The 21,885-nt window shown below is 47.7% G+C and overlaps 2 protein-coding genes across 2 annotated transcripts; one reads left to right on the top strand and one right to left on the bottom strand.

Annotated features, from left to right (window-relative positions):
• Positions 1-434: 434 nt before the first annotated feature.
• Ado (2-aminoethanethiol dioxygenase) lies at positions 435-1,616 on the top strand. Its single transcript, XM_090346394.1, has one exon. The coding sequence runs from the start codon at positions 667-669 to the stop codon at positions 1,477-1,479; it is 813 nt and encodes a 270-aa protein (XP_090202520.1). The 5' UTR covers positions 435-666; the 3' UTR covers positions 1,480-1,616.
• A 5,704-nt stretch (positions 1,617-7,320) lies between these two features.
• Positions 7,321-11,598, bottom strand: Egr2 (early growth response 2). Its single transcript, XM_090346396.1, has 2 exons — positions 11,094-11,598; positions 7,321-9,768 (listed from the first exon to the last, which is right to left on the bottom strand). The coding sequence occupies exons 1-2, from the start codon at positions 11,257-11,259 to the stop codon at positions 8,513-8,515; spliced, it is 1,422 nt and encodes a 473-aa protein (XP_090202522.1). The 5' UTR covers positions 11,260-11,598; the 3' UTR covers positions 7,321-8,512.
• Positions 11,599-21,885: the final 10,287 nt, after the last annotated feature.

The following is a 21,885-nucleotide window of genomic DNA, read 5'->3' on the forward strand; positions in this document are numbered from 1 at the left end:
CTGCTGCCAGTAAGTAGCACAAGGTTCTGGACACGCCACCGGCCAGCTGCCGGAAGTGCACAACCCAAGACACGGGGTTTGCCGGGAGTTGTAGTCCAGCGGCTGAATCTCACGCATCTCCCAATCAACACTTTTCAAAGTAACAACAATAACAAGAATTACTCCGGTATCTTAAGAGGAGAGCTGGTAGGAAGGTTGCTTTATGCTCAACGAGTGTCCTGTTGCTGCTCTTTTCCGGTAAGCAACGAGAGAGCGGTCAGCGCTCAGCCGGAACGGTGGACTACAAGACCCGGCGTGCTCCGCGCGGTTTCCGGAACGCCCTGCCCGCCGTAGTAGGTGCGGGCCGCATGAATGGAGCGCCGGGTTTAAAGCACAGCTTGGCACCGTCCGCACCGCCGGTACCTGCTTCTCGGAGCGTGAGTGCGGGCCGTGAGCCGTGCGCCTGCGCGCTCAGGGGTGGAGGAGGACCCCAGGTCGGCGCGTCGGCCCGCGGCGAACTCGTGGCAGTTGAAGTTGGCGGCGGCGCCGCGCGCCGGACGGGCCGGTAGTTGCTGGGCCTCCCGCCTAACGTCCCAGGAGCTGCGGGCCGCCGTGGCGACCGCCGGGGACCGCAAGGGGCGGAGGAAAGGAGGGGGCCGGCCCCGGCTCGCGGACGATCCTCCGAGCATGCCCCGAGACAACATGGCTTCCTTAATCCAACGGATAGCCCGCCAGGCTTGCCTCACCTTCCGGGGCAGCGGGGGCGGCCGCGGGGCTTCCGACCGCGGCGTGGCGTCGGGTGCCGAAGCGCCGGCGCCTCCCGGTTTCCCGGAGAACCTGAGCAAGCTGAAGAGCCTGCTGACCCAGGTCCGCGCCGAGGACCTCAACATCGCCCCGCGCAAGGCCACGCTGCAGCCGCTGCCGCCCAGTCACCCGCCGGTCACCTACATGCACATCTACGAGACGGACGGCTTCAGCCTCGGCGTGTTCCTGCTCAAGAGCGGCACCTCCATCCCGCTGCACGACCACCCGGGCATGCACGGCATGCTCAAGGTGCTCTACGGCACCGTGCGCATCAGCTGCATGGACAAGCTGGAGGCGGGCGGCGGGCCGCGGCCGCGGGCTCCGCCGCCCGAGCAGCAGTTCGAGCCGCCGCTGCTAGCCCAAGAGCGGGAGGCCGTGCGGCCGGGAGTCCTGCGTTCCCAGGGCGAGTACACCGAGGCCAGCGGCCCCTGCATCCTCACGCCGTACCGGGACAACCTGCACCAGATCGACGCGGTGGACGGACCCGCCGCCTTCCTGGACATCCTGGCCCCGCCCTACGACCCAGACGACGGCCGAGACTGCCACTATTACCGGGTGCTGGAGCCCATCAGGCCCAAAGGGGCCTCCGGCTCGACCAGTGACCTGCCTCGAGAAGTGTGGCTCCTGGAGACCCCGCAGGCTGATGACTTCTGGTGCGAGGGAGAGCCCTATCCGGGGCCTAAGGTCCTGCCCTGAAGCCACCAACCCCCTGGGAGCGGTGGGCTGAAGTTATGTGCCCTGCCCCCCCCCCCATCAGGGCCTGGTTGCTCAGGACCCCACCACAAGGGCTCTCCCCTTTTCTGGATCTCCTGCACACGCTCTCTGTTGCTCTCCCTCCCCTCTCCCCCATCCCTCCTCCCCTTCCCCACACCCCCTCTTTCCTTCCTGCTCTCTCTGCCCTCTAGCCTGGGTGTTGGATCTTACTGGAGGGGCAGAGGTAGCCGCATCCTTAGCAGCCGCTGGAAGCTACAGTGACTGGACTACAGCCAGAGGGCACGGTGGTGGGGTCAGGGGCGGGCAGGAGGCAAGGTTGTTTTGGGTACTGTCAGCTGCCATCAAGGCTTTGATTCTGGGGAGCTGGGCAAGGAACTCTCCGAAGCGCTTCCATCTTAAGCCATAATGAAAATATTCTTCCTCTGTTCTCCATACTATACCAATACATGACGTGGTGCCCCCCCCCCACCTTCAGTGAACAGAGATTGTTTTCTTTTCCCTGCCCTTTCCACCTTTTCGCCCTTACAGTTTTAACTTATTACTGATTGTGCATGACCCAGTGGTTTGGATTGTTTTACTTCAATTCATTGGTAAAAACTGGGTTGCCTTGTGAGCTACTTTTTAAAAAGTGAGATGTCTTTACTTTCCTAATTCCCTATGAAAATTAAGTCATCTTTTTCAGTTTGGGGATCGACCCCAAGACTTAGCTATGCATGTCAAGGACAAGTATTTTTTTTTCCCTCTTACCCTGCAAAATCTAGTTACTCAGGCAGTGTCTACTAAGCCCCTCCAACACCTTCCCGTTTCAGTACGAGCTGATTCCTTGCAGCTCATCTTCCGCAGCAGGAGTCTGGAGTCCAAATCAGCCAGTTAAGTTGTTGTTGTTGTTGTTGTTGTTGTAGATTCACCTTTAATGCAAAAACAATTATCCTCAAGTCTTGTTTTCCTTGTCTCAATAGACTTTAAAAGGTGATAGGGTTATTCTCTTATTTTCTAATCAGACGATTCAGAGGAGCTGAATCTGCTATGCTTCCAAATAACTGAATGTAAGACTGCTAGCCAAGCTACCTGCTACTTCCAATATCTTCCTGAAAAAAGGTAGAAAAATTATGTTGATAGCTGTTTGATGTTTTCCCAAGAACTCTAGTGTTCAGGAGTGCTGTGGTCCCAGGCAAATTGCTAGTGATGTTATCTCAGCATCTCCCTCAAAGAGAACCAGCGCTGGCTGACTCCAGTGTCAAATTTTCAATAGATACAGGTAGTCTAGGCTGGAAAATTGAGAATTAACTAAGCTCTTTTAGAGCTCCAGATTTGGGATTCAAACCCACTTTGAACTCTTGGAATTAACAGTTGTGCTATCTATACTTTATTTCTGTCCTTTCAATAGGCTGAGCAACTTTACCTTGTTTACAAGTGTACTGACACCATTTGCTTCAGGCTCTGGAGCACTGTTCCCCCTTTTTACTATTTATAGGGTTCCTTTTTTTCACAAACCTTTTCATGAGAACAAACTGTAGAAATAAACACATTAAAATTTGCCCAGCTGTTGTCTAAGCCCTCTTGATTGACTTGCCCCTGTGGCAGTAGTTCTAATATTTGTAAAAGGGAGATTTACAATTACTGGCAGAAAGTGTTGACCCTCTGGGAAACCAATATGTGCTTTGCCTCACACCATGTTATGAGAGCAGGGTTTTGGAGTATTCCATTTTTAATAATATGAAGGAGCGAATCCATAGTGAGCTATCTTTAAAAAACAAAAACCCTCTGCCTAACTGCTACTAAACCCTGTTGTAACACATAGCACAGGCATGATTCCAATCATTTTGTCCAGGATTGCTAAAATGGTAGTTTCACATTGTGTGGTTTAAAATACCTTAAAGACAGTGTGAAGCAGTTCAGCATGCCATTCGGTTTGAAAACCAGTGGTGATAGGCAGATGATTTCCTTAGATTCACAAAAGTTTGTTTGTGCAGCACAGCAATGATTGTGTGTGTATGTGTGTGTTTAAAATTACATTGTTGATGTGCAAAGATTGTTGAAAGTAATGTAATTGTTATGGTATAATCTTATATTAAACTACTTTATAGAAACTCACCCTGAAAACAGGATATAAAAGAAGACTTCTTAAGGACACTATTACCAAAAAAAAAAAAGCAAAAAGTATAAAGTGTTCAATTATAAGCAATTTAGAAGAAAACTAGGTGCTTTTCAAAAGAGTGACTGAGAAAACAGCAATATGATATCTTTTGGATCTAGTTCAATTAGAACAGTGAAATTTTTGATTCATTGAGTAACTGGTGTAAACAAAATGACTTTAATGAGCACATGCTGAGAGAATATGCTCAAAACAAAGACAAAATGTACAGAAGAAAAAAACTTCACACTTCTATGCATAAACTATTAGTCATAACTGACTTGGTGTTGCTGCTATTGTGTTTTCATGTAGTCCTGCAAAACAGATTGTTTTAGTAACAGCTATAAGATAGAAGGTACCTTCCCCTAGGAAAGACTAATGAGCACAATGGTGTTGATTTTCTATTGAATAATAAATGCAATAATTGCCTCATGGATGAGAAATTGTCTAAACACTTCTGAAGCTTTTTCATCCTCTAGCTGTATCAATGACCAGTTATGTCAATATGAAATTTTGTGTATCTACCTATATACTACTTTCAGAACTGATTTTTATTAAGCCTGATTGGATGATTTGACTTTATAACAAATGGTGTTTATTAAAGAAAATGGTTGTCTGCTTTTTAAGCAATATGTGTTTTATTAACAAGAGTGAGTTTGCTGAGCTGTCAACATAAATAGCTTTTCTCCCAAGATGTATACACTTTATTTTCCCACATTCTATTGTCAACTTGTAGGTGCCTTAGTCTTGGCTTCTCAGGAGGACTCTGATCGCTCCTCTGTTGCAGACAATTTCTGGATCTTGTGTGTTTTAAGGCTGTGGCCCAGTACAGAAGCAATGGATCTTCAATTCAGACCTCTTCCCATTGCTATTCAATTCTATCCCAAGAGCAGTTATTCTTGGAACTGCAGGTCTGAATTCAGAACCTCAGGCTACCCAGAAGCTGTTCAGTTCCACTGCACTGAGGCTCCCCCAGCAAAGCAGGAACTATCTTTGTTAATGATACTGAATCTTTGAATTCAGGGATGTTTACATTTCCCATAAAAATCAGGTGTTTATGAAAAATAAATATGTGTTTAAAAATACTTAGAGAAATCTTGTTATTGAAGAACATAGAAGGGAAAGCATTACCTTTTCACAATGTCTTTAAAACTTCAGCTTAAACTATAAGGTCATATTGTAAGAAAAATCCAAGAAATAGTACAAACTTAAATTGGTGCTTTGAAACAGGATGACTAAAAATACCATAAACGAATGTGTAAATACACTATTTTGCTGTAGCAAAAAGCTCAGATTTTGCCTAAAGTTAATACAAAAAAACAATTTTTGTCTTTTAAAAAAAAAACCTTACAGGGCCGGGAGTTTGGCCGAGTGGTTAAAGTGCTTCTCTAGCGTGCATGAAAACCCGGGTTCAGTTCCTCGGTACCACATACATAGAAAAAAGCCGGAAGTGGTGCTGAGGCTCAAGTGGTAGAGCTCTAGCCTTGAGAAAGTCCAAGGACAGTGCTCAGGCCCTAAGCTCAAGCCCAGGACTGGCAAAAAAAAAAGTATAAAAAAAAAACCTTACAGACTTTAATATTTTGTTCTGCTTTTGATTTTCATTTTCCTATAGAATTTATGTGTTTGTTTTGCATTTAAAATATCTGTTGAAGTTGACCATTCTTCCTCCACATACACAAAGCATACTGACACATTAGATTAGATATTAACAGCAGCAATTTTTAATGTATGAAAAAAATTACTTAACCTCAGCAGTAAGGATACTGAAATTGAATAGCATAGTTGATGAACACAAGTTTAAATTTAATCAACCTGTTTATAATTATGGAGCCATCTCAAAAGCATACATTTTAAGTTGTTCTCCAAAATTTCTAATAAAGAGTAACAGAGGCATTTATAATAACCCATAAAGCACAACAACCCTGATGCCCATTTCTTGAGCAAAGTAAAAGCTGAGATGCCTTTGAAAAGTGGCCTCTTACAATAGATGTTACTTTTACTTCAGAAAGCCGGTGTCCAAGTGAGGTGCAACCAGATCCCATCAACATGTTTTCAAACTTAATTTTAAAACACTAGCTTATTGCTTGCTTTCTAAACAATGGTGTGCAGAATCTAGATTTCTTTTTTTTTAAAGTCTGAAATTACACATTAAGAAAAGAATTGGTTACATATTGCACAAGATTTGGGTATATACCGGATTTAAATATCAAATCTTGGTAAGAAAGGAGTATTTGTTACAATTATCAAACTAGAATTTTTATACTTAAAACTGGTTAATGAGGGTGGTATTATGTAGGGGGGGAAAAAAATCTTAACTCTCGAGTTCTGAAATCTGATCATTCTAAGAAAGGGCTTTATTGACTCCATAAACTGTCGGATTCCAGTGCTGTTGAAGGTTAAAGGTGAGTAGCTGTGACTGTCACACTTCTACAGGCTATCAAAATTAACTGCCACATCCAAGGGAACTCCAGGACTGGAAAACTAAGCCGATGAAGTGATTTCTCAGATGGAGTGCAGCAGTCAGTATGTGAATCTGCTTAAGAAGCATGGGATATTAAGATATTTAGATCCAGATTTTGGAGTAAAAATAATGTCACAAATATGATCTATTTGTTTCCTGTGATAGAAAAGTGGGTAAACGAACAGTTTGGGAAAGGTGTTGAGTTTGTGTTTTAAAATTTAAAAAGGCTTCCAGTAAAATGAACCTTCAGAGTGTATTTGTTTACAAACCCATTACCAAGGAGGATTGTATCTGTATATATGCCCTTAAGATTATTTTTTTCAAGGCTGGTGAACACCTGTCATTAACAAGCAAGGTTTTTTGCTTTGTTTTTTTTGCCAGTCCTGGGCTTGAGCTCAGGGCCTGAGCACTGTCCTTGGACTTTCTCAAGGCTAGAGCTCTACCACTTGAGCCTCAGCACCACTTCTGGCTTTTTTCTAGGTATGTGATACCAAGGAATCAAACCCGGGTCTTCATGCATGCTAGGCAAGCACTCTACCACTAGGCCAAACTCCCGGCCCCAGCTAGTTATTTTTAGTCATTTCTAGACCCACAAAAGCATTCACTGATGAATGAGCCTTCTGAATAAAGGTAATCAATTGGGAGGTGAGGACCACAGAGAAATGAGTCCTGAGGTAAGTCCTGGCAACCTATGAATGCTGTTATCAGCAGTGCTGGAGAATGTTTTTGATCTGAAGGCTATAGTGCTTTCAATTTTTTTTTCTAGTTACAGGATTGATGCTGGAGCCTGAAATTAATTTCCAGCTCTACCAGCCACCACATTTTCCACAAAGCCACATCCTTGAGTTCCAGACACTGGTCAGAGTTCAGAAAGCAGTTGCAAATGTGTAGTCTCCGAGTGGGCACTTGTTTGTAAGTGTTTATTCTCCAGAGCCCACTCAGGAGCAGAGAGAAACTATAGGCTGTTAAAGAGGACGGAACAATGAGTCAAAACAACGCCCTACACTTTTACACTAATGCATTGGGGGAAATCCCCAAGACACTGGTGTTGATTATGAATGGAGATTGCTATGGAGCATAGCAAAGAAAGCTCGGGGGTCTTTTCTTAGTCAAAGCTCTAGCTTATTGAGGCTTATTTAGTGCAGCTTTGTTTTCAGTAATTCCACAAGTGCTGAAAAACTTAATTCCCACCCAGTAAGTATCTCACAAATGATTTCTGCAACAAAAATATTGTTGAAAAGCATTTATTTACACTATAGTCATAAACCATTCATTTTCGGAACTCTAGTTAGTGGTTTTGTGTTAGAATAGATCATTTGTTTTTCCACAACTATTGAGCTAATAGCCAAACAGAACAGCTCCAATAACATTATGTACATTTTCTTATCTGAAATTTGACTACAAAGGTAACACTTTTAAGTCACAAAACAGCGCATACAAAAATATACTTTCTAAAAAAATTCCAAATATTAATAGGCAGAAATTTACAGCCATACTTAACCCAAGGAGTGATTATTTTTCCATAGTAAGGCAACCCATTTACATGCAGACCCTGTAACATTGTCTACATCACACAAGGCACCAAGGACATGTCCAACACATTTGCATGCATCCTAGTTTCAGAGAACATATGTACATCCCCCTTTAAATAAGTTAACCTCTGACTCATTTCAAGAGATCATAAATTCTTTACATTTTTCCCAAAGATTTAGAACATGGAGAACAGTGCACATCAAAAAAAAAAATACACAAAATCTGAATGGATATACACTGAAAAAAAATAGTCTATACACAACTCAACAAAAGGAGCATATATTGCTATGTCCCCTCCATCACATTGCACTTCTGTTCTCTAGGTTTATAATACATATTGCTTTAAGGGTTGAGACGACTAGATAAGCTGTTCTAGGGCCACAGAAGGCAGAGTAAAGGCCATTTACTCACTGTACACTGTACACTGTCCCCCGAATCAGTCCCAAGCCATAAAGTGCACAATATCTTTCCTTATCTTTTTGCTGTCCCTATTCTAAAGGGCCAGCTTCTCCCAACTTATTGTAGAAAATGTCTCCAGTCAACAAAGAGGATGGTGCAGTCAAACCTAGTCAAACAACCCTTGAAAGCAAGGGCCAGGCCTCAGCCCTGTAGGCCAAGGGCTCTCACTCAACCTCCTTCTGGGTTTCCTCCCTATTGCCTTGCAGTGAGAGTCAATTGACCTGAGAGAGACTAAGATGTGCTAGGGTTTAGGAAAGACCTGTTTCTAAAGAAAAGAAGGGCAGGACTGACTGGGTTCTACCAAGGCCCTTTGCCCACCAAATGGAAGGGGGAGCAGGGAAGGGTGGTAGTGTTAGTCGTGTAGCTGGAGTGGACAAAATGCCTTTGCGGGGGCCTTGAGGAACTGGTGTGTCAACCTGACTCTCCTCTCAAGGTGTTCGGGTCCGAGAGGAGCACGGGGCAAGCGGCCCTCCACCGATAGTGCTGCTGTTGTTGCTGCAGAGGCTGCCACCAGCCTGGGAGCCTGCAGTGCAGGAGGCTGACGAGGGGGCTGGCACCGAGGAGGAGGGGGCACTGCTTTTCCGCTCCTTCTGTCTCAGGTGGATCTTGGTGTGGCGCTTCCTTTCGTCACTCCGGGCAAACTTGCGGCCACAGTAGTCACAGGCAAAGGGCTTCTCACCCGTGTGCGTGCGGATGTGTGTGGTGAGGTGGTCACTGCGGCTGAAGTTGCGCATGCAAATCCGACACTGGAAGGGCTTATGCCCTGTGTGGATCCGGATGTGCCTTGTCAGCTCATCCGAGCGAGAGAAACGCCGGTCACAGCCTTCTGCTGGGCACGGGTAGGGCCTCTCATGCACTGGTGTCTTGCTAGGTCTGTTGGGGTATTTTCGGGGCCTCAGAATGGGCCGCAGAGGCAGGTGATGTGGGTTATAGGCTGCAGCAGCAGCAGCAACTGCAGAGCTGCTACCAGGAAGCCGGGGGCCCTCATTGCCTCCACTGGCTCCTGATCCAGTGACTCCAGCACTGGGCCCCCCCAGGGTAAAGTTGCGGATGGTTGAGAGTGGAGTAAGTGGTGGGGGGACCCGCAGGGAGTCCAGGGGACAAGGAAAGGGCTTTCGATCTGGGCCAGCTGCACTGTGTAGATCTCTCTGGCACTGAGATGGAAAAAATCCAGGATAGTCTGGGATCATGGGGAAGAGACCTGGATCCGTGGCTGGCTTGGGGGACGGATAGGAAGGTGGTGGTGGGTAGGCCAGAGAAGAGGAGTTGGAGGTGTTGGCTGCTGACAGGAACGCAGAGGGGTCCTGGTAGATGTCTCCAGGACAGCTCGTGTAAGGAGGAGGAGGTGGTGGTGGAGAGTAGAGGTGGTCCAGGTCAGGCTGTGTCTGGGACATGGTACACACACCCAGGGGTCCTGTGGCCAGTGGATTGGGAGAGGCTGAGGCGACGCTGGAAGAGGCTGTGGTTGAAGCCGGGGAAGTAACCCCTTGCAGGATGCCTGCACTCACGATATTGATGATGCCTTCTGGGTAACAGCTGGCACCGGGGTACTGAGGGTCAATGGAGAACTTGCCCATGTAAGTGAAGGTCTGGTTTCTGGGTGCCGAGACAGGAGCAAAGCCGCTAGGATACGGGAGATCCAAGGACCGCTTCTCTCCAGTCATGTCAATGTTGATCATGCCATCTAAGGAGGGCAGGGCAGAATGGAGGTGGAACTGTGAGCAGACAGCCGAGAACCTTTTCTCACCCCTCTCCCATGGGTCCGTTCTCGAGTTCCAGCACCTCAGAGCTGGGACAAAAGTCCAACAGGATGAGGTGGGGAAATTAAGGCCCAGAGACAGCAGCACAAGACGACCCTGCGTGTGGGTCTCTAGAGCAACCTCCAAGAAAGTGCCCGGAGCTTCTCCCAGCCTCCTCCCTCCACAGCCATCTGTGGCTCCAGTCCCCAATAACAACACCCAATAATAGCAACAACAATATTTTAAAATTTCCCATCTGCCTGAAACTTCTCTCCCACTCCTTTGCTGATGGTCCCCCACGACCAATCCTAAAGAGTATGGAGAAGGTTCCAGCTCTTGGAAAAGGGGAACCTGAGAAAGAGGGTGTGTGGCCCCTCTCTCCAGTAGCTCCTATTCCCTTGCCTTCTCCCCATCTCTAAGGCGGATACCGCCGCTGAAGGCTGACAGAGGGAATGGGGGGGGGGGGCTGCGGAGGCAGGTGTCTTTCCTCGTAGTATCCTCAGCCTCGCCGGCGCGTTCCCGCCCCAGCCCGAGTACGGTGACTGGGCTGGAGCAAGGCGCGGGGGCTGCGGGAGACTACTTTCTACAGCATCGCCAAGGAAACCCGCGCCTCCGCTGCCCCCGCGGGCCTCCCTCGGCAGTCCGGGGGCTGCTTCCCGCTGTTGTTCAGTCCCTTCCACCACCTCCCTGCCTCTCCCGCAGGAGCTGGCGTCTTCCTAAGCAAATCCCTCCACTGGGCCAGCGAAGCGCAGGTGGAGGCGCGCCTGCCCGCCCCGCGCGCCACACGATCTGCCCTGGAAGGCTCTGCCCCGAGCGGGGCGACCGGCGATCGCGCCTTGGGCGCTCTGTTCTCCAGACCCCACGCTCTCACCGGGAACCCCGAACTTTACCATCACTTTGCCCCATCCCGAGGAGGGGAAAGGTCGAAGTGAGACCGGCCCAAGGGCCGGTGCCAACCCCGAAGCCGGAAAGGCGCCCATTCCATCTCGTATTTCTGCGTCCCGCCGGCGCGCCAGAGCGCACGCACACCAGTTCACTTGGTGACTTGGTGCCTTCGCCAAAGCGCCCACCCTTGGCACCCTGGTCTGCGTTCTCTTGTGCAGACCCCCCACACGCAAACGTCCCCCCCCCAGTCCGGACTTGCAGTGCAGTCGGCCAGCCCACCCGGATCCCCAAACCTGCTTCTCCGAGTCCCGCACACCCACTGCTCCCCCACCCTCGCCCTCCCAGTCCCGAAAGTCCTGGCCGGGGCAGAGGACGCGGGGCTTACCTCCAGCCACTCCGTTCATCTGGTCAAAAGGGCCTCCCAGGTCGGCATTGGGGAAGATGGTCACCGACGTGGCGGCAAGGTCCTCCACCGGGTAGATGTCAGGCAGCTGGTGCACAAAACCACTGAGAGTTACTGGGATTTTGTCTACTGCCTTGGCGGTCATCATTTGCTCCTCGCACAACCTGGAGTCCCAACTCCCTCGCTACCTGGAGTGCCAGAGAAGCCGTTTTGGAGTTGGACTGAGTCTTGTATCTCCTTTTACCCTCCACACTTAGAAACAACCACCACACACCAAAAACAACAACAACAATAAAATACAAAAATCCAACAAGAAAAAAAAAACTAGCAAACAAGTTGCTGGGGTTTTTTTGATTTTTTTTAAGAAATAAAAAAATTAGCTATCTGTCACTGACTCTCTGCTGTCTGTGTTCCGGCTGTTAAGAAGCCTGGAGTTGCCGGTGTAGTGTTATTATAACAGTCAGTGTGTCCCTTCGCCGAGCTATTAATCAATTGCTGCTCTCTCAGTCGGAAAGTGTTGCTCGAAGTATTTATGGGCAGGTCTTCAATGCCCGTGACGTCGCTGCCCATATATGGACTGAGGAACAGGGCTGGGCCAGGAGGCTCTTGCCGTCACATGGCCGATTTGCATACGGGCCCGGGCGCGCGGGCTCCGCCGGGCACGCCAACTACCGGCTCGCCGCCGCTGGAAATCCACGAGGGTCGGAGGCGCACGGCCTGCGTCCCGCCCGGGGGCGGAGGCGGGGGGTCCCGGGGCGTAGCGGGGACGGGCGGCGCCGCCGACCCCGCTCGGGCTACTGCTGGAGAGTGAGCCGAGTCGAGATCGCGGCTCTGCCTCCCCGGGGCGGGGAGGAATTCCGGTTCTCCGGGACTTTCCAAAAAAGGCGAAGATCCGGTACCGGCGGCTCCGCCTCCCCAGCCCTTGTTTGGGAGCCATTCCGGAAAATTAAACTTCGGAAAGAAACCGAGCGGAGCCGAGACACTACACTCAAACCCCTACTCACTTTCTTGGCAGCTCAAAACCGCAAGCAAAAGAAGGCAGTGAAGAAAAAAAAAAAAAAAAGAAAAAAAAAACCAGCTACACGCGTTCACGGAAGCTGACTGCTTTTTTTCTGAATTACTTGGTGGAAAGAAGTGGCTGGTGATAAGAGTGAATGCGGTATTGCTTTTTTGGAAAGTCTGTTCTATTTATACAGGAGCGAAAACGGAACTAGTTTGAGTTATTTGTTTAAGTATTTTGGGCACTTTGGTGTGGGGGGGTCTCTGTGCAGGGTGGGGTGAGCAAACCCTAGGAAGAGCAGAAGTGCACGAGCTTCCAGAGCAGCCCCCTGCCCGAAGACACCCCCTTCCACGGCCCGCGCGCTCCCCGCCCCCCTTCAGCTGCTGCCGCGCGACGCGGGCGCCCTTCCCGGCGTGTTGGGGCGGACGGCTGCGTGGGGGCGTCCAGATGGAGGCTTGGACACTCACCCAGGGCCCGCCACACACACACACACACACACACACACACACACACACACTCCACTTCCGCTATACACACTCCCTCCTCCGCTACCCTCTTCACACACCCACTCACACCTTAAGCTACACACACACACACACACACACACGCCTCCCTGTTGACAGCTCGCCTGCGCGCCCGCCTTGCCAACCAGACTCCGCGGGCAACCGAGCGCTAGCCAGACAGGACGCCCTGCAGAGACACCGTCCTCACCTGCCTAACCTCCCAGCCTCCGCCAACACCCCCCCTCCCGACCCCCGAGACCACAACACGTTCCAGGGCTGCCCCGACCCGTCCTCAAGCCCTACTCCACAACACAAAGAGGAGACTTCTGCCCCTTCCTAGCCAAAAAAAAAAAAAAAAAAAAAAAAAAAAAAAAGCCGAGCTACGGGGAGCCCACCGCAGGGAGTGACTGCCCAAACACCCGCTTCCAGCCGCCATCGCTCCCGCGGTGTCACCCTTCGCGAGTTAATTTTCAAACTAAACCCAAAACGGCCCCCTGCGGAAAGCGTTCTCACATAGTTCCCAAAGCATTGCTATGCACAAGTTTGGGTTTGTTTGTTTGTTTTTTAGAAACTGGGGCAACTTCTGGCTTGTTGGACGCACCGCTCCCATCTCCCTGCGCTCCCAAGTCCACACCAAAATTTCTCTGGGCCTCGGGGTGTTGGGTCCTGGGGCTCCCAGCGCGGCTCGTCGGTGCCAGCTGGGCCTCGCGACCTTAGGGTAGGTTGTGAGCCCCCCACCCCTACCCCGCCCCGCCATTGCCCACTCGGAAGTCTTGGAGACCAGGGAGAGAGCGCTGGGCTAGCCCAGCCGGCTCCGCTCCTCGCTTTCCCGCCTCCTACCCGGCGCCTACCCAGCCCGGCGCGGCCCGGGGCGGGCGGGCAGGCGTCACGGCGCCACGCCGTGGAGGGAGCGCGGCGCTGCACACGCTCTCCCGCCGCCGCTCACCTGCGGTTGGCGGGCGCCACCGCCGGAGCGCACCGGCTCGGACCGGGACCGACGCGCCGCGGAGGTCAGCGGCCCCAGGCAGCCTTGCACTATATTTCTCCCCCCTCCCCCGTGCCTGAGGCAAAAGTTTGTTTCTTGGGGACCTGACGTTTCCCTGACTTCGAACGCCCAGAGCAAATTTGGGAAAGTTTCCTGCCGTGCGCGCTCTTGACCAAATGGGGGGGTGAGGGCGGCGGGGAGGGGGAGGATGGTGTAAATGAAAGGAGAAAAGACCAGAAAGAGCGCAGGGAGCGCCTTTCTCAGTATCCATCCGCTAGGAAAAGCGTGGAAGGCCCGGTTTCTAAAAGACGGCCGAGAGAAGAAAAGCCGGGTTCTTACCACGTGCGCCAGCCCGCTCCGCCTGCGCTCCGGCGGCTCCCGCGGTCCTTGCGCTGACCACGGGCAAGACGACGCCTCGGAGGGGAGCCCGACTCTCATCTCCAGCCTGAGTCCGAAAGAAAGTGGGGGGAGGGGAGGAGGAGAGGAGGGGGAGAACAAATTATGCAAATGTATTTAGGTCCGGCGGTGGGGGCTCGGGTTACGAGCCCCCCCACCCCACCACCACCAACCACCAGCAGCCTCCCAGGAGAGGCACCCACCGGCGGCGGGCGCGGGCCAGGCAAGTGCTCGGCTGCGCTTCGCTCCTCTCGGTGCACGTGGGCGGGCGGGCGGGTGAAGTGTCAGAGCCACCCACCCCTCGCCCAGCGAGGCCGCCAACCCGGCCGGCTGCCGCCGCGCGCCGCCCCGAGGGGGAGCTCCTGGACGCCGGAGCGCCCCGCGAGCAGGGCGCTGATGCTTGGCCGGGGAGAGTGGATTCCCCAGAGGGGTAACCGCGACGCGCCCGTGGCTCAGTAGGCTAATAGGGCCACGAGCCGGGCAGGTTAGAAGAGGAAGATCCTGTGGGACTGCAGGTTTTCCGAGGACTCCCTTCGTCCCCGTCGGTCGCGAGCAGAGCCTGCTGGAGTCCAGCCGGCGGAGAGCCTGGGATGGGTGTGGGCAGGCGCTGCGCCGAGCTGCTGGGAGGAGGCCTGCGGCCAGTCCTAGGAGGTCATAGGAGATCTTTCCGGAACCTCAGCTGGAAAAGGGTCAGTAGATACTTCCTGTAACTTTTTTTTTTTAAGTGTGTCTCTTTCAACACAAACCCTTAAATCCAGCTGGGATAGAACAAAACTAAGGAGCCCACGTTTCAAGCCAGCCACCCTTGTGGATAGATAAGTTCAGAGAGCTAAAAAGTGACTTGCCTAAAGCCACGCAGCTGGGAATCAGTCGAGTTCAAACTTGCCACCACCACGTCTTCTGAATCCAAGTACAGTGCTTGGGCCGCTACATCTTGGGCTTAGGAAAAACCCAGTGCCAGCAAGTGAACAGTTCTTGGAGAACTGGAAGCCTGGATCTGCCTACTGGGAAAGAAACACATCACTTTGGTCAATTTCACTTCCTTTCTTTGACTTTTCTGTGGAGAGGGAAGCTGGGGTCAGGGCTTTCTTAGGAGGTGGGAGAAGGGTCTATGGGTGGATTTGCCCCTTTTGTCTAAAAAAGAATTTGAGTTTGGGGATTCCAGACCTGTGTTGTGGGTGGAATGACCAGATTGGAAAAGAACTAGCATATTACTGGCACTGTTCTAAGAAAAGCCATCTCCACAGTCCCTTTCCTGTAGGCAAAAAGGCAAGAGAAGAGCAAAGTAGGAGCATTAAACTCCCAAGGTGATGACTGAGGAAGATACTGTTCGGTAGAAGGAACAAAAAGGGGGATGGGGAATGTAGGAATTTAATGCAAAGATGAAGCATGATGTCTACGTTCCAGCATTTGAACTCTTATGTTTTGATAAAAACACAACAAATAAATGGACTTAAAAATAGAATTGTCAAAATACCCGGATTGCACTAAGAATGTGTTATTAGCACGGTTATTAGCAGCAATAAAGTGCACCACAGATTATGATTTGCTTTGTCCAGATTCCAGACCTGGAAACAAAATAAGAAGAAAGCAAAGAAAGTCTTTTGTTAGTAGGCTTATTCTGGGGGTAGGAATGAGGTAGAAGGTGGGAATGAGCTTGGGAGACAGGCAGCAGGTTCATGGAGGTAGGGAGTAGTGTTCACCTTTTATTCCCAAGGGTGAAGGGGTCCCATTCTTACACTTGTCATTCACAATGAGGTGGTTGCAACCAGTCAGAGGCAAGTCACAAGCAATTTAACATTTGCATGTAAGTTTACAAAGAAAGATGCATGAACAACAGGCTCTACTTACCTACTGTAATGTCATTTGCGTTCACTGCCATTCCACTGTTACTGGAGTGAACAGTAAAGGAATGCCAGTATGTCCCTTATCTCAGGACAAGCACAGAGTATAGATTTCCAACTCATAGGACATCTTCAGTGAAAATCAGGCCAGTAGCTAACTCTGCCATGCAACTACACTACATGCTGAACAAACTGGTAAAGTATTATTGTATAATGATCTGGATGAGCTGAGATCAGATTTTCGTCTTACTGATCTTATTTTGTAGGAACAGCAATGTTGGCCCAAGCAGCAGGTGGTTAAGAAGCCCGCCCTTTATTGCCCCCAACATCTACCATATATTCAGTACCACACCAAACTGTGGGAATATACTGATACCCTGAACCAGGCCTGGCTCTCATCTACATAGAGCTTGTACCACACAGTGATAGGGTACATCACACAATTATACCATTACAGTGATGACTGATACCAGTGAAAGAAAAGAACACAAAGAAATCTCATGGAATGGAAGAAGCTGAGGAATACTTCTCTGAGCAGAGATCTGATGGATGTTCAGGGATTAGGGGAAAATCCATGAAATGAGAATTCCAGGGAGAAATGGGGAAGACCTCAAATGGGAGAAAGCAAAATGCTTTTTTTTTTCTTTTTTCTTTGTTTGGAATAGAGAAAGTCAGTGTGGGAGGAAAGCTTCAGGTCACCTTCCATGCCTGGTGCACTGGGGCAGAGGGTAGCCAAGACAGGCAGCCTGGATGGATACTGTAGAGAGATTTTCACCTCTAAGACTTTCCCCTTTCTTTCTCTGCTATTTTTATTTTTCTGGCTAATGACAGTGGCATTCTAATTTTTACATGTTAGGGTATTTTTTCTTTCTTACCACTCAGCTTCTGCAAATGAGTAAAAACTTGCCAACAAGGTTTCATCAAGGAGAACATACATATGCTTGCTGATATCAGTATTGTGTCTCTGTGACAGTCTTAATAAAACAAATGATTTGGTTGACTGCTTCTCAAAGGAAATGACAGAAAGTGTGGATTTTGTTCTATTAAAAATATATAGACTGTGTATTAGCACAGGCTTCCCAGAAGTAACATTATACTGAATCTACGGATCATTTCCATTGCTGGAAGAAAAAAATATCAAGGACAGTGCATCGTTTATCACAATTATTCTGAGCAAGGTACATATCAATCTGTAGTCCAGGTTAATAAGTAAGTGATAGTTTGGTCATAAAAACTCATTGTAAAAAACCACCATCCCAAACCATTTCGGTTAATGTCTCTATATTTCTTAATCTTTCAGCTTTTACATTTAATTTATTATGTATAATATGCTAATAATATAAAAATGATGCGTACCATGAATGAAACACTCACTGATTATTTTATTTATTTATTGTACATATTGCTAGCCTGCTTCTATTACCAGGTTTGTGAAGCAAGTTTCCCTCTTCCAAATAATGTCAGACTTCAGTAAGCTTTGTTTTTAGGGCTAGAGGTATGCCTCAAGCAAACAGGAGGCTTTGAGTTTAAAACTTCAGTGCTGCCAAAAAATAAACAAAACAAAACAACCATTGTTTTGATACTGACAAAAGATCCAGGCAAGTCAGTGCACACAGTTGTCAGAGCAATTGTCTCACAGCATTTAAACACAAACAAACATTTTTATACTTCAATAGAATAATCTATATAAGAACAATCTCCAGTGGTTTTCTTTTTTTTTTTTTTTATTCAGAGTCTAGGTGATGTCCCAGAGCATTTTGTGCTCTAGTGTGCTAGCACTGTATAACTTGAGCCACAGCTCTACTTCCAGCTTTTTGGTGGTTAATTGGAGAGTCTCAAAGACTTTCCTCCCCTGGCCAGCTTCGACTGTTCATATCTCCATTTCCTGAGTAGCTGGGATTATAGGCATGAGCCTTGTACGCCTGGCTAGTCTCCATTTCAAACTCCATTCCCTCTCTGTGCATTCTTCACCAAATTTCCCTAACTTTTCTGGGGCTCAGTTTTCTCATCTATAAAGTGGGCAAAGTATTAGGTTGATTAGAGAAGTAGACCCACTGAATCCTAAAGGCTATAAAGCACAGATGGTACACAGTGAGTATTTCATCATTTTTTGCTATTAAGTTATTGCTATTATCGAATGCTAGTTACCCTCTCCACTCGTAACCACCTCGAAAAGCGGAGCTGTTTATCCCACTTTTATAGATGAAAAAACTATGGCTAGGAGGATTCGCAGCTTGCCCGGGGTTCCTGCCTCGAGTTGCAGAACCACAACCCAGACTTGGCTTCTTTACGCCCATGTGTCGATTACATCATGTGATGCAGAACAAGCCTTAGCGGACAAAAGCAAAAGAGTAGCTAGTCTTCAAAGGTAGATATGAAATATTAATGATATCTTTCCTCATACTCTGCATTCCAGCTCCTAAGAATAATATCTCAGCGGTGCTTTCTGGTTGGGGTGTAAAGAGAAAAGAGAATGAAAATCTGGAAGGCATAGCTGACAGAGATGTAATTTTAAAACTATACTGTTGTGGAAAATGCCATCTAAACTTGGAAAGCTTACATTAAAAGTAATATAATTAATGTAACATCTTTTTTTCCAGAAAGATGAAAATGCCTAACAATAGCGTTGTTCTTTCAGGGAAGTCTGGGGATATGGAACAATAATTGAATCAGATTCAGACATGGTGGCACATGCCTATAATGCCAGCCCTCAGGTGGCTGCGGAGGGAAGATTCCAAGTTTCAAGCCAGCCTGGCTATGTAATGAGACTGTGCTCTATCAAGGGCATCTCTAACCTCTGTATGTCCCATGGAAAAGACTTGCCAAGTGTGATCTTCCCGCCTGTTTTATATACCATCATATTTTAAATTCTGTAATCCTTTCACTTCAGAAGTGTGCATGGTGTTTACAGTCCATTCTACATGGTATTCTATGTGGTATTCTGAATAAAGATAGTCTGTCCACTTTCTCAATAGTGAGAAGCCTGGCACATCCAAGGATTTTATACAGTATAAACACAATTACATAGACATAAAATTTATGACTCTATAGACATAATGTTTTATTACATCGATTAATATGCATCTATGAAATACAAACCCTCAGCCTAATTTTAAGTATGTCCTAAAATCTAAGTGCCAGGGATTGTATATAGAGATTCCCTTTTTGAATACTTATTTGTTAAACATGTCATTTGAAATATGATGAAAAAAATCAGTGTTAATAAATTCCTTAATAAAAAAAACAGCGTGAGGACCACTCGTGGCCACAGTTGCTAGCTCCCGAGTCTGCACTGTGTTTCTACTCCCCTAATAAATTCACCTTTTTGTATGAGAAAAAAAAAGAAAGAAAGGGGGCCGGGAGTTTGGCCTAACTGTAGAGTGCTTGCCTAGCATGCACAAAGACCTGGGTTTGATTCCTGGGTACCATATACATAGAAAAAAGCCAGAAATGGTGCTGAGGCTCAAGTGGTGCTGAGCTCTAGCCTTGAGAAAGTCCAAGGACAGTGCTCAGGCCCTGAGTTCAAGCCCAGGACTGGCAAAAAGAATAAATAAATAAAATAAAATAAAAAAGAAATGATACAGGGAAAGTAGTCCTAAGATCCCTTTCAAGATTTTTCCTCTGCTATGGTCTGATGGCATTATTTCAGGGTGGTAGTTGATACTGGGACAAACTACCTATGATGGTAACTTCCTAATAATATGCCACAAAAATGTAGATTTACTCCATCTCCTTATGCCTGCCAAAATATGAAATAGCAGCTTTCAAAGCCACAATGTTTAGAAAGAGAGTTTGTGTCTTCTTTCTTTTGAGTGGGAAAGGTGGAGATGGAAGGTGGAGGGTGGGGAAGAAGGTGACATGAAGGGAGAATGCAAGAATCTGGCACAAGATGTAAAACTGGGTAGTGGGAAAGAAAAAAAGAAGCACTGGAGTAGGAATTGGGGTCAGCACTTGCATCTCCAAAATAGTAATGCTCTCAACACCAACAAAAATAATTGTATTTATTGAGTACTGAGAATCCTGGGCCATCTGCTGATTATGATGCCTTATCTATTGTAGCCTCCTTACCATCCCATAAAGCAGGTATGATTATTCTCTGGACTTTAAGAATGAGGAAACTGAGTTAACAAAGTTACCAAGATGTGATCTCCGATCTGACTCTGTCAATTGCGCTCTTAAGTCTCTACATACCCAGCCTGTGAAACAAGACAGGCCACTTGTCTTCTGTCAGCCTCTGCTCCCTCATCTGTAAGATGGAGCCAAGCAATGCTTGTGTCAATGCTCCTTTGTCCAGGCACTGAGGAAGAACCGTAGGAAAGAGATTAAGAACACATTCCAAAAAGTAGGACAGACTCTGTACAGTGCAATTTTGTCTCCCAGGGCAGATTGCAGAGGTGAACATAGATTTGGGGTAGGGAAAGGGCTAGGTTTATGATTTCAAGACAAGAGCAATCATTGAATTGAACCTGTTTGCTTGCTGACAAATCCCCAGGCCCTTTCCGAGTATTTGCTTTATCCTCCAAATATTGGTGGGTGGTCCCGGTCTGAGGATTCCTTTTCATCTGGACTTGGGAGAGGCCTGTCTCCAGAGGCATATGAAGCATTTGGAACTGGTACTTGGCAGCTCTGTTTCTCCTAATGCTAAGAGCAGGCTAGGCACATGGTCATAATACTTCTTGAATCTTAACAATTAACTAGAAAGTGTGTTTCTGTTCAAGGGCTGTTGCGTCTGTGAGACTGTTGTGTTTCCAATACACCCACCACTGATTCCCAGAACAATTTCAATCAATGGCCTAGTACATCCACAATCAGTACCTCCCCAGAGACCTGGCAAGTTCTAGCCTTCTTGAATAAAAGAGTTTGCTTTTTCAAAATATGATCATTTAGGCAACAGTTCATGGAAGTCTCAAAAAAGAGAGAGAGAATGAAAAACTAGAGGAATTTTAGGTCCTTTCTCTCTGTTTGGGTTACATGAAAAAAAGAAAACAGAAAAGAAAGAAAGAAAGAAAGAAAAAGAAAGAAAGAAAGAAAGAAGAAAGAAAACATCAAAGATATGCTCCAAATAAACTGTTTTAGTCCCCTTAACTAATGCTCAGAAAGCCTAAGAAGTCTTACTCTGACCCAGACTTCCCCTGCATTTCAGGCTTCGCCTCCCAAAGTATTCTCAAATAATGGCAACTTGAGTGGACCGTTATCTAATGAAAAATATCAGGAAGGCTAATATGTATACTTAGTAGGAACAAGGGTGCCTGGCTCTAGCCAGGCAAATTCCAGATGTCACAGTCCCCTTGAGGTCTGGAAGTCACTGCTGTAACAGAGGCTCAGTCCACCAGGTGCTGGGACTATGGCTAAGCAGCCAGGTGAAGCAAGAAAGGAGGGAGTACAGAGAGTCGGTCCTACCCCACTGCTAAGCACATGTGTAAGTTCACAGGAGACCTTAATCTAGTCAGTGAATATTTGTCAAGCACCTTTGGAATGCAGGTAACATGCTAGGTGCTTAGAAAGCACCAGTGGACAAAACTCTGTCATCCCCAACCTCATCCTAGAAATTCTTGTGAATTCATTCTATGAACCAAAAAAGGGAACACTGGGTTTGTAGTGTCCTCCTCTGTCTTTAGCCAGAATCACATTTAAGCCACCCACACTCAGGTATGAATCTCTCCTAAGGCCATAGAGAAAAAATACCAGACTTACTTTGGTAATTCATTCCGAAGTATAATACTCTCCCAAGACATTCTTCAGAGATAGAATCTACCCCCTCTTCATTATGTATTTTATTTTGTTTTCTCCTCAGGAGTTCTGAAAGAAGGTAGTCACAATGTTGTAAGAACCAGTCACAGGCTGGAATATAGCCCTTGGCCTTTTCAGCATGGACAAAAGTCTCAGCTCCTACAGCCTGTCCTCAGCATTTTTGCCTTTTGGCCCATATGCTCTCTGAATCAGTTCTCTGATGAATTTTTCTGATTCCCCAAGCTTCCCCATGGCTACAAAGCCCAATAAGACGTTCAGAGTGCCACTCTACCTTTCCAAGTCTTTTTCTCTTGCA

Source organism: Megascapheus bottae, chromosome 15 (assembly GCF_031878675.1).
Source record: "Megascapheus bottae isolate mThoBot1 chromosome 15, mThoBot2.hap1, whole genome shotgun sequence".
Lineage (NCBI taxonomy): Eukaryota > Metazoa > Chordata > Mammalia > Rodentia > Geomyidae > Megascapheus > Megascapheus bottae.